General features: G+C 33.8%; 2 protein-coding genes across 2 annotated transcripts in view; both read left to right on the top strand.

Moving 5' to 3' along the window:
- Positions 1-4668: 4668 nt before the first annotated feature.
- On the top strand, positions 4669-8966 carry GstT3 (Glutathione S transferase T3). The gene is made up of 5 exons (XM_043003806.2): positions 4669-4956; positions 6158-6245; positions 7287-7437; positions 7680-7860; positions 8196-8966. Exons 1-5 carry the CDS (start codon positions 4848-4850, stop codon positions 8351-8353), a joined length of 687 nt encoding a protein of 228 aa, XP_042859740.2. The 5' UTR covers positions 4669-4847; the 3' UTR covers positions 8354-8966.
- A 1913-nt stretch (positions 8967-10879) lies between these two features.
- Positions 10880-12500, top strand: part of Secp43 (tRNA Selenocysteine associated protein) — an 8110-nt gene continuing 6489 nt past the window's right edge. Inside the window, exon 1 of the mRNA XM_086543145.1 lies at positions 10880-10995. Within this exon, the coding sequence (XP_086399271.1) occupies positions 10963-10995 (33 nt within the window). The 5' untranslated portion in view covers positions 10880-10962. The remainder of the gene's footprint in view (positions 10996-12500) is intronic.

Genomic DNA, 12500 nt, shown 5'->3' with positions numbered 1-12500 from the left:
AGAGAGAGAGAGAGAGAGAGAGAGAGAGAGAGAGAGAGAGAGAGACGATAAACAAAAAGACAGTCACCACGTGGTTCCCTTAAGTGATGACCACGTGGAGGATGTAAAGCGGACCAGAAATCTATCAGCAGCCCAGGCCGAACGAGGTCAGATGTTTCTATATACGACCGGGCTCACCCTCCCCTGACCTCCCTCTCTTTCTCTCTCTCTCTCTCTCTCTCTCTCTCTCTCTCTCTCTCTCTCTCTCTCTCTCTCTCTCTCTCTCTCTCTCTCTCTCTCTCTCTCTCTCTCTCTCTCTCTCTCTCTCTCTCTCTCTCTCTCTCTCTCTCTCCACTTTTTCAAGGCATCGGACCAACAAGCCTACGCTACCACATTAATCATTATTTATTAATTATTATTATCTCTCTTCCATTATTATTCATTCTCTTGGTCCCGTCTCTCCAATAGAAGGAGCAAGTGTTATCCTAATTTTGGTGAAAACCCGTCTGTGAACCCACATCGTAATTGGTAACACTGGTGGGAAACTATTTGCGACACCCCTCAAAGTGAGAGAGAGGGTGAAAGAGGAGAGGAAGGAGAGGGAGGGAGGGAGAAAGATAGGAGTGGAGAGAGAGAGAGGGGGGGGGGAGGGAGAGATAGGAGTGGAGAGAGAGAGAGGGGGGGGAGAGAGAGAGAGAGAGAGAGAGAGAGAGAGAGAGAGAGAGAGAGAGAGAGAGAGAGAGAGAGAGAGAAAGTGAGAGAAAGTTATATATATATATATATATATATATATATATATATATATATATATATATATATATATATATATATAGAGAGAGAGAGAGAGAGAGAGAGAGAGAGAGAGAGAGAGAGAGAGAGAGAGAAAGGAGCGGAAAGAGAATGATAGAGAGAGAGATAGACAGAGACAGAGAGAGAGAGAGAGAAGAGCGAAATAAAGAACACATTTACGAGAGAAGAGAAATAGCGAGAACGAAATGAAGAGAGAAGCGGGCAAAAGAGACGAAAGAAATAGCGAGGCAAGGCGGGAAACAGAGCGAGTGCCAGGCAGCCTTTGAGTGGCACAGCAGGATGGAGTCGACACACACACGGGACAGCGCGCGGGGGAGAGTGACACAGAGGGCCACAGATGAACAAGGATGAAAGGAGAGGGAGAGAGGAAGGGAGAGGGGAGAGAGAGAGAGAGAGAGAGAGGGGATGAGAAGGAGAGAAAGAGGGGGGGGACACGTATATATGTGTGTATATATACGTGTGTGTGTGTGTGTGTGTGTATGTATATATATATATATATATATATATATATTATATATATATATATATATATTATATATATATATATATATATTATATATATTTATATATATATATATATATCTATATATATATATTATATATATATTATATATATATATATATATACATATTATTGTATTCTACATTTTATATGGTGTACTCATCCCTATAATTCATAATATATTACATCTCATTTTATTAACTATACCCAAATCTTATCACACAAACATATATACACATATATAGTAATGCCCGTTGTTTCACCCAAGCTGTTTACTCTCCTCTTCCAGTCACGCTCGATATATCATTGTTGTTGTGTCACCCCCTTCCGCAAGAGCCATGCAACGATGCAACACTTCCCTCTTCACATGCCATTGCTCTTGTCATACGCGTGGGTCCTGGATGTCGTCGGATTCACAGATCGGTAAATCTTGGCTTAATCCTTGTTATATTAAAATGGGACGGAGAGACGCCTTGCTTACGGGGGGCATAGGGGGGGGGGACGCCATGGTCCTCGGGGAAGGAGTCAGCTCTTTGACTTCACCATCACTATTGTGCAAGTTAAGGAACTTAAATAAAAGGCTAGTTTGGCTATGTTCTTTACACCCTATGCTCACTAACTACCATATTTCGTAGGGTTCACAACTCAGGCTCCTACGGATATATATATATATATATATATATATATATATATATATATATATATATATAGAGAGAGAGAGAGAGAGAGAGAGAGAGAGAGAGAGAGAGAGAGAGAGAGAGAGAGAGAGAGAGAGAGAGAGAGAGAGAGAGAAACAGACAGACAAACAAACAAACAGACAGACAGGCAGGCAGGTAGAGAGAGAGAGAGGCAGACATACATACATACATAGAAAAAGAGAGAGAGAGAGAGAGAGAGAGGCATGACAGATTGAGAGTGACAGATCCAGAGACAGACAGACAGACATACAGAAGGAGATGGGAGGACAAGGGGAGAGATTGTGTGGAGAAAGAGAGTGATAATAACAGTTAAGATAAACTACGATACAGCAAATATAACACAATCTTTCGTGACTTTAATTCCAACGAAAGGGATGGATATATATAGAAAAGGTGGGTGCATGGCAGACCAGTGGGAAATGTAATCTATCGGATAGACTAGTCAGCAGCATCTGTTGTTTTTTCTTAGACCAATGTTTATTAGTCAAAGCTTTTTGGAATCCTTTGTCATTGAGTTTTTTTCGTGCTTTTTTCGTGTGTTTTTTCTGTGGATAAGTTTCTCGCTTCCCACATTCATATTTGGGGATTATATGTTATTTTTATTTTTATTAATGTTGTAGTTGTTGTTGTTGTTATTTGTATCATTATTATTACTTTTCTTTTGTTGTTGTTGTTGTTGTATTTTTGTTATTATCAGTATCATTATTATCATTGTTATTATTATTATCATTATTATTATTATTATCATTATTATTATCATTATTATTATTATTATTACTATCATTATTATTATTATTATTATTATTATTATTATCATTATTATTATCATTATTATTGTTATTATTATTATCATTATTATTATTATTATTATCATTATTATTATTATTATTATTATTATTATTATTATTATTATTATTATTATCATTATTATTATCATTATTATCATTATTATTATTATTATTATTATTATTATTATCATTATCATTATCATTATTATTATTATTATTATTATTATTATTATTATAATTATCAATATTATCACTATCATTACCATTATTACCATCACCATTATCATGATTATTACTATCATTACTATTATTGTATAATAATTATTGTTATTGTTATCCTTAGTATTATCATTAATATCATCAGTGACCTTATCATTATTATCATTATCGTTATTATCAATATCCTTATCGTAATTATAATTATTATCATTAAATCATTATTATCATTATTATTTTTACTTTTATTAATATAATTTTCATTATGATTATTTTTATCATCATTATTACTATCAGCATCATTCTCATTATTACTGTTGTTGTTAATATTGTTATCACTATTATTCTTGTTATCATTATTATAATTTTATCATTATAATAATTTTAGTATCCTTAACATTATCATCATTATCACCAATATCGTCACTATTATCATTGTCATCATTATTGTCATTATCATCACCATTGTTTGTATTATCATATACATTATTATCAGTATTACTATCATTATAATTGTTACCACTATCATCAAAATCATTAGCATTTTTGCTGTCATCATCCTCATCATCATTTTTGTTGTTGTTAATATTCTTATCACTACCATTATTGTTATCATTATCATTTCATTACGATAATTATTATAAGTATTACCATCATCATTATTGTTATTATCATCATCGTCTTCATAATTATTTTATCATCATTTTTATCATTATTATCATTATCATTATCATTATTATTATCATCATTATCATCAATAAGAGAAGAATAGATGTTGCAATCAATGGAATAAAGTGTTTTGAATTGAATACCATTATTATTGTTATTGTTATTATTATCATTATTATTATTATTATTATTATCATTATCATTAATACGATTATCATCATCATCATTATTATTATCATTATTATCATTTACACTACCATAATCATTATCACCATTAGATTATCATCACCATCATTATCATTATCATTATCATTATTAGTACCATTATTATTACCATTATTATTGTTCTTATCATTATCTCATTATTATCATCATCATCATTATCATCATCACTATCACTATCACTACCATTATTTATTAATTTATTTATCATCAATATTATCAATATCCGCATTAGTATTAGTATTAGTATTAGTATTCGTATTAGTATTGTCATTCCTATTATTTCCTTATCCATACTATCACCATCACTATCATTATAACTTAGTCATTATCATTGGTATTATTAATATCTTGAGAGTAAAGAGAAATGACATTGATAACAGTGATGATAACAACAATGATAATCATATCGTTAGTAACTATAGTAATACCACATGTTATTATTAATAATATTTATGAGAAAGAAAGAACACGAATAGTAATATATAAATAAATAAAGCTAAATAACAGCAGTGATAACGATGATTAGACAATGTTAATCATATCATCAGTAACTATAGTAATACCACATGTAATAATATTTATGAGAAAGAAAGAAGAACACGAATAATAATAAATGAATAAAGCTAAATAACAGCAGTGTTAACGATGACAAGACATTGATAATCATATGATTAGTAATTATATTAATACCACGTGTTATTATTAATAATATTTATGAGAAAGAAATAATGATAATAATGATGATAAAGCTAAATAACAGCAATGATAACGATGACAAGACATTTTAATCAAGGGAAACCGAGCCAACGCATAAAGCTCGCCTTATCAGCTGACCTTGGAACTCGGTCAATCGCCAATCGGCAACTCAACCGGACGGTAGCAACTCGGCGATTTAATTAAAACACATTTAGAACTATTGCAGCCATTTTGGTAAGCTCTTTCGTTGCATATTGAGAGAGAATGATGAAGCTCTACTTTGATTTATTGTCACAGCCATCAAGAGCTGCTTATATATTCCTGAAGAAAGCGAAGATTCCCTTCACGCCTCAGCCAGTGGCGTTAAGGAAAGGTGAGTTATTTTTTATTTTTTATTTTTGGTAGTTTTAAGAGGTTGAAATTGTTTTTTTGATGTTGGAATCCTTCCTTGTATTTCAATTTGTGTAATGGATGGGAGGCTTATTAATGACAAGTTATACGTAGAGAGAACTGGGATTAGAAAAAAAAAATCATGTCTTTTTTTTATAATTCGTGAATACATGACATATTATCAGAATTTAATATGTACGTCCATTATGATATTACATCTCATAATATCTGCCTAATACATATATTTCACCTAATATCATATTTCATGTAAGGTAAACCATACCACAGTAACTAAGTAGATATATAACAAGAAGCATCACAAACCCAGGCATTAGATAAGTCTAGGATAAGATAAAAAAAAAAATAAGGAGATTATCACCAAATCAGAGCCAAGGAACCACTGCTTATTGCCCAACCATTCTATAGTAGATTAGGGTTTTAAAGTTTGGAGTCTCCCCTTTTGGAATTCATCCAAAGTCAAGCTCTTACCATGAAGCTCTACCATAACTTGTTGTCTCAGCCTTCGAGGGCAGTGTTTATGTTCCTCAAGTTGAGTGGCATTCCTTTTGAAGACTGCGTGCTTAACATGATGGAGGGTGAGTTTCTGTCTTTCTCTCTCTCTCTCTTTCTCTTTCTCTTTCTCTTTCTCTTTCTTTCTATTTCTCTCTCTTTCTATTTCTCTCTCTTTCTATTTCTCTCTCTCTTTCTATTTCTCTCTCTCTCTATTTCTCTCTCTCTCTCTCTCTCTCTCTCTCTCTCTCTCTCTCTCTCTCTCTCTTTTTCTGTTTCTTTCCCTTATCTATCATAGCTTAAGGAAGACACGGAGAAAAGCATCTCTCTTCTCTTCCCCTCTCTTGTAGAAGCTTCCTTATCTATCATAGCTTAAGTAATACGGAGATAATTATAATTACCCTTATGTAGAAATATAGTCCAACCCAGTTTCCAGAACAGGTGTCCTCCCCTTCTTAAAATCCTGATTGCAATACCTGTGTCAACAGGTATTGCAATCTTGAACAATCTTGTCTTGCAATTTGAACAACAGGTGTCCTCCTCATCCTCATCCTCCTCCCCTTCTTAAAATCTTTATTACAATACCTGTGTCTGTTTGTGTATCTGTGTCTGTGTCGATTTCACGCATTTACGTAAGTTGTCTTTTGTTCATTAACTCTTATTTTGTTTTACAGGTGAGCACAAGACAGAGGAATATGCAGCCATCAACCCTTTCCAGCTTGTGCCAGCAATTGACGACAATGGATTCAAGCTTACGGAGAGGTTAGGAGGTTGATTCATGCTGAGCACATTTTTCAAGCTGCCTCCTCTTCTTATTTTCAGGTTTCCTTGTTTTATTGTCTTTCTTTCTGTTTACCTATTTGTTATCATGGGGATATTTTTATCCTGAATCTTCTTCCTTGTATTTTTCTTGTATTTTTTGTTCTTATTCTGTTTCTTTTTTTCTTTTCTTTTTTATTTGTCTGTGTTCTAGTTCTTTTTCTTTTTCTCTTCCCCATATTCCTTGTCTTCTTCTCCTTCTTTAATTGCATTTCTTATGCTCCATTTTCTTCCACTTTTTTTTCTTATTATTATTTTTTATCTTCATCTTGTTTTTTTTTACTACTCTTTATTTTCCATCTTCTCAGTCTTTCTTCTTTATCTCTTTTCATGTGTATATTGCTATTATCCTTCTTTTTCGTCATCATCATTGACTGTTTCCAACTAATGTTGCTCAGTACACCTTGTATATTTGCAATTTTATTTGTAACTTCTGGAGTCACAGCATGCAGAAGCTTGCAACATCTGTCGGATATTTGAAGAACTGTATGGCTCTGCTTGTCAGGGTGTAATGAGAAATATTGTGTTCATTCATGTAAAGGTTCAAAAATTACACTATAGATGGATTGGTAAATTCCATTATTAGTAGTATTCTCTTCAAATATCTTCTATGGAGACACTGTTCAGAGTTTGTATACTAACTTTGTAGGTAGTGTGTTGTTACTGTGTGTTCATATATTACGTGTTTTTTAGAGTTAGCATTTATATTACTTGAAAATGCAATTTGTGGGTTTTTGCTGTTCACTTGAGTATTATATATTTTTGTAAAATTTGATATGTATTTTTTTTATTGTTGAAGTAAAACTACTATGGATCATTGATGTGTGAAAATAAGATTGATAGGATTCTACTGAAGGAATATGTTAATAGATTTTCACTTTTAACATCTATTGGATATACTCTGCAGTAATAAAGTAATTCATCAGCTTTGAACCATAAACTGAAACTAAATTATGTAACAAGATCTCTCTTTTCTTTCCACAGTGTTGCCATTTTGCGTTACCTGTGTCGCGAGCACAAAGTGGCAGATCACTGGTACCCCAGTGATTCAAAAGCACAGGGTCGCGTTGATGAGTACCTCGAGTGGCAGCACGTGAACACTCGCATGCAGTGTGCAATGTTCTTCCAGCATAAGGTATGATGAAAGGAACCTTGAAGTTGTTGTTGTTTTTTCTTTTACTATTTTTCTTTTTTAGTCCTTGTGGATCAGCATATCTGTATTTTATTTCCCTTTCTGTTTCACTATCTCTCTGTCTCTCTCTCTGTCAGTTTTATGGATTTTTAGATAACATGCATCCATTGATAAGTTGTTAAGATACTCAATGTTTACCATGAGTCATTATGACTCTTAATAATCTTAAACTTGTTTCTCCATAGTTCCTGCGACCAAAAATGCTTGGAATGCCAGTGAACGAAAAGAAAGTCGCAGAGTTCCAAGAACGAATGGAAACTGTGCTGGACCAGCTGGAGACCATCTGGCTGAAGGATCAACCATTTATTGCCGGACATCAAGTAACCATTGCCGATTTACTCGCTGCTTGTGAACTGGAGCAACCAAGTACGTATAATTCCGTTCGTAAGTGAATAACAAATTGGAATGAAGAATTAAAGTGACTACATGAAAAAATTGGAACTTTTTCACTCAATAGGTATGCTCACAGGTTAATTTGCTACACAAATATAGCACTTACTGATTTTTGGAGGGGTTTGGCTCAAAAGTGGTTCCACCAAAAATTGAGATATTTACTTAACTGGTTGTTTTTGTTTACTGGAAATTTCTTCATTATTACAGTTTGAATTGTTAGATTTGCCATTATTACTCCCATTATTGTTAGTAGTAGTAGTAATTTTGGTAGAAGTAATCATAGTAGTAATGTTATTACTATTATCCAGGTATGGCCGGATATGATGTGTGTGAGGGAAGGCCCAACCTGACTGCCTGGTTCAAACGCGTCAAAGAAGCCTTCCAACCACACTACGACGAAGCACACGTGATGGTGTACCGCGTCAAGGATAAATTTGGAGGCAATCCCACAAAATCAAACCTCTAATGTGAACTACGGAGTTTATATAGAGGCAGTTCTATATAAGGGTTTAAAATGGGCCAAATGATGTATAGTATTGAAGAATGTCAAGTGGGATTTGAATTTATATGTAGGTTGAGAGTCTTGTATTAGTTTGAATACTTCTTTTACAACTGGTGCTGTTTTGTAGAGGAAGATATGATGTCATGAATGTAATTTGAACTTTTTGTTTTATATATTACCTTTACATTACTGTATATGGTGGTGTTTTTTCCTGATAGAATTTTTTTTTTTTCCTGGAACCCTATGTGAAGGAATATGGTTACAATTTGCTTTGATTCCTCACCTGACCATACCTAATTATGGAATGCACTTCCTTCAGGGGTTGATAAAACAATCATGGTAAATAGAAGTAATAGATTAATGTAACATTTAAATGCACAATTTTTAATCACTTATTGCAATGTGCAGGACGAATATTGCAGCTATTACTCTACCCCAAGAACAAGTCCAGTATCTTATATTTTTATATATTAACAATTTCATAAGTAGTCTCGTGTAGAATATATATAACAGTTAAGTATTGGGTAGCAAAGTTTTTTGTAAATTTGATAAAATTTATAAAACAAAAAAGATTTTATGGAGTGTTTTATTATCACTGAGTATTTGATGATTTCTTTCCAAATCTTTCTCCATTTTATTTTTCCTTTCTCATTCATTCCTTATCACTTCCTATTCCTTTTCCTGGTTTTCTTCCTCTCCTCCATGTCTTCTCTTACCTCCCTCCTTGTCTTCCTTCTTATTCTTTCTGCTCCTCATATTCCTTCTCCTCCACCTCCTTTTCCTCCTCCATCTACTCCTCCTCCTCTTCCAACATCTCACCCTGCTTACCATTATGAAAGTTATAATTATTATTATTACCATTATCATTATTAGTATTATGTATATCATCATTCTGTTGACGATAATATTAGTATAAGATATTAAATCTGTGCTTGTCATATTTGTAGTATAATCATAATAGGCAAATGCTATAACTAGAAAATTCATTCAGCATAAATAAAATGAAGATAAAGAGTTCTGATTATAATAAATAGTTTATAAAGATTATTTATTTTCTTGAGATATTACTATAACTATTTATAGAAGAAAGGTAAGGTGATTTATGTGAACACTGAATTATTTACACCAAAACATAAATACATTTTATTACTATCCATATAGGCAGATCTGAATTAAGCATTCCATCATCAAACAACAAAATAAATTATTAAGAATAACAGTAAAATAGTCAACACCCTCTTGGAATTTATATTACATTCAAATAGCAACAATCATATGGAAGCAATACCTGTTTAGAGCAGGGTTTCCGAAATTGGACTCCACGGAACCTTGAAGCTACGCGAGTGAGCCCCAGGAGCTCCAGAAGCCTTTTTTTAATGATGGACCAAATGCTTTTTAAGGAAAAATTAAACGGCTGCAGGTATTTCATTTATTTTTTTACTGGATAGAGATATAATACATAACCACGTGTAAAGAGTTTCAGGATGATTCCTGAAAAAGAAAAAAAAAGTAATAAAAATGGTTGTAAACATAAAAAATATTGTAATATCACAAGTAGCAACAACTATTGAACAAGAAATCATTGATAATTCTCATATACGTCCATCCTGAGCATCCTTTTCCTGGTTTAGATTCTCATGACTCGTATCACCAGTACCCCAAAGAAGTAAATCTGTCATGTATTTTGTGGTAGCTTCCTTTGGTTTAAACCTTCAACTAAGGAACCTCAAAATATTAAATGGTTGCAGTTCAACTTTGTTTTTCATATTTTTTAAAGAAATTTACTTGTTAGGACTTCGTGGAAAACCTTTGCCCTGCTCAAGGTGCCAAGAAGTTTGGGAAACCTTGATCTAGAGGACCTATCTTTCTGTTATGCATTGAATAATTAGGTTTTCTCAGGTATGTGTACATAAACTAGTTTTTGTGCTAATTTCCCATATTTTAGACATAATCTTTAGAATAGATTGCCAGATGTGTATACTACCTCTATCTTGGAATATCAGAAAAGGATTTTGCCGATACTTTTTTCAGAAACAATACTTTGCGTAATATCCATAGAGATTAGGGTTATTTGCTCTCAGATACTTTCATGTGAAATATTTTTTTATAAATCTAAGTAAAATCTAAGAAAGTAATTTGTGGCAAGTAAATGAAAATAGCATTCAGTGAGTTTGATGTGGGAACCATGCTCATATTCCTACAGTATTTGCCTTTTAGCTATTGAATATGTCAGCGAAGAATTCCGGTTTATGGAGTCATAATATGGTTTGGATTCAAAATAACATGATATATATAGGAAATGTCTGTTATAGTGACACCAAAAGCTTTCTCTTCTAAAAGAAAAATGGTTATAGGTACAAAATCATAAACACACTCGCAAGTAAGAAGAAAAACACAAATTTGATAGATAACACAATGATTAGTTGACGACAAAATCCCGCGTCAAGGGAAACGGGGCTAAACGCGCCGGACGTTGTGTTTTCAAGCGACGTATTCTATCGCATGTTAGTAAACTCCGATAAAGAAGCCAAAAGTTTGCGACTCTCGCCTTCTGAAATCATATTGACGTCACAATGGCTCGAGAAGGAGCTCTGTGGATGGGTGATGTAAGTTATAACGCCGTGCTGACTTTGAGGAGGGGTTGATAGCCATTATTACGATTGTTTAAGCGTGTGAGAGATGTGATATGGTTGAGCCACGTTACAAGGTAGCTTTGCCTGATAAAGCCGAAATATTTTGCCGCAGTTTGATGGGTTATTTCTCTAGAAACGGGTTTTTAAAGTAAAGAAGATTGAATTGATGTGGATTTTGGTTATAGGAGGAGAGTGACACTAATCTGTGTTAGATGTTATGAACTAAGGTAATTTACTAGTCTTGGACCTGGCTTCTTTCCTTGCAAAACATCAAATACCTTTTACTATCCACCCTGTCTAGTTACTATCCAAGCTGTCTAGTTACACCAGCTAATTATAGATTATTCTATAACCTTAATTGGTTGTCTAATGTTAACGCTGGTAGCATTGCATCAACATTTTTACTCCAAATTTCACTTGGTTGTTCCTGCGGTAAATTTGGATAAAGACGCAACCAACCCTCTAGGCACGGCACAATATTTTTCTGGTAGTTTTCGCTGTGTTTTGTACAGTTTTGCTACTCATTTCCATTGGAAACCTTTCGCGGAAGAAAAGGGTTTTATGGTGTTACGTCATGATTTAAGGTACGTCGTGCTGAAAGGTTTGTTTTTTCGCTACGGGTGGTTGCGTCTTTATCCAATAATACCATTCCAGCTACGTCATGTTAGCCTCAATTAGTTCGTTTAAGCTTCTGTTACGGAGCTTTTTCAAGCATACCATGTCACAATGCAATAATTCAAGTGCTTTATCACAACTGCTTTAATGATAAAAATTATTACCTGCCACTGTACACCTGTCCGGTGGGAACAAGTTGGCAAGCACCATTGTCCATCCTGATGTCCTTCACCATAACTCATCATTATAAAGATTTGTTATTATGGAATATTCCTAAGTATTGTATTGAATTATTGCTCTTTAGTTTAGTACGTTAGGTCATCATAGCTGAAGGAATGAATACCATGTAATTTCATGAAAGGAAAAATGCCGTGCGAAAATTGATCTGACCCTGAAAAAATAGCAGTTTTTTGCTGGGTAGTTTTCCAGAATAGCGTTGCGTTATTAAATACCTCTCACCCCCCTGCAGCTGGTGATTATATTACATTTATGGCATATGTCAGTGCAGTTCATTCATTTTTTTATTTATGTATTACCCCACATTTTTTTTTTTTTTTATTATTATTATCATCATCTTCATGCCCTCCCAAACTATTAGGACCCAAATTGTGGGGTATAGGGGGAGAACCGCGTATTATATCCACTTTACATAAGTAGTAGAGGAGGTGTGGAATCCATCTGTACCACTATCCTATATAGTAACTCAGCACTATTCTGAAAGGTTACCTCTTGCTGATACAGAATTTGGTATGTTCAGGAGGTCTACAAGTCGGAAAACCATAGACCTCCTTAGCTATTCACCATCAATTAACCCATTGTAGACGGGGCACCTAACGACTAACTGGTCATCAGGGCAGGCAGTC

Source organism: Penaeus japonicus, unplaced genomic scaffold (genome assembly GCF_977035675.1).
Source record: "Penaeus japonicus unplaced genomic scaffold, GWHDUDI00000001_assembly GWHDUDI00000013, whole genome shotgun sequence".
NCBI classification, from domain to species: domain Eukaryota; kingdom Metazoa; phylum Arthropoda; class Malacostraca; order Decapoda; family Penaeidae; genus Penaeus; species Penaeus japonicus.
Note: the sequence above shows the minus strand (reverse complement) of the source record. Positions and strands in the feature narration are given on the sequence as shown.

Bases quoted from the DNA above. Each gene is read 5' to 3' on its own strand.
- GstT3 (XM_043003806.2), top strand. From the start codon at position 4,848: ATGATGAAGCTCTACTTTGATTTATTGTCACAGCCATCAAGAGCTGCT. The intron at 6,246-7,286 runs GTTAGGAGGTTG...TTCTTTCCACAG, and splicing joins GGATTCAAGCTTACGGAGAG to TGTTGCCATTTTGCGTTACC. The intron at 7,861-8,195 runs GTACGTATAATT...ACTATTATCCAG, and splicing joins TTGTGAACTGGAGCAACCAA to GTATGGCCGGATATGATGTG.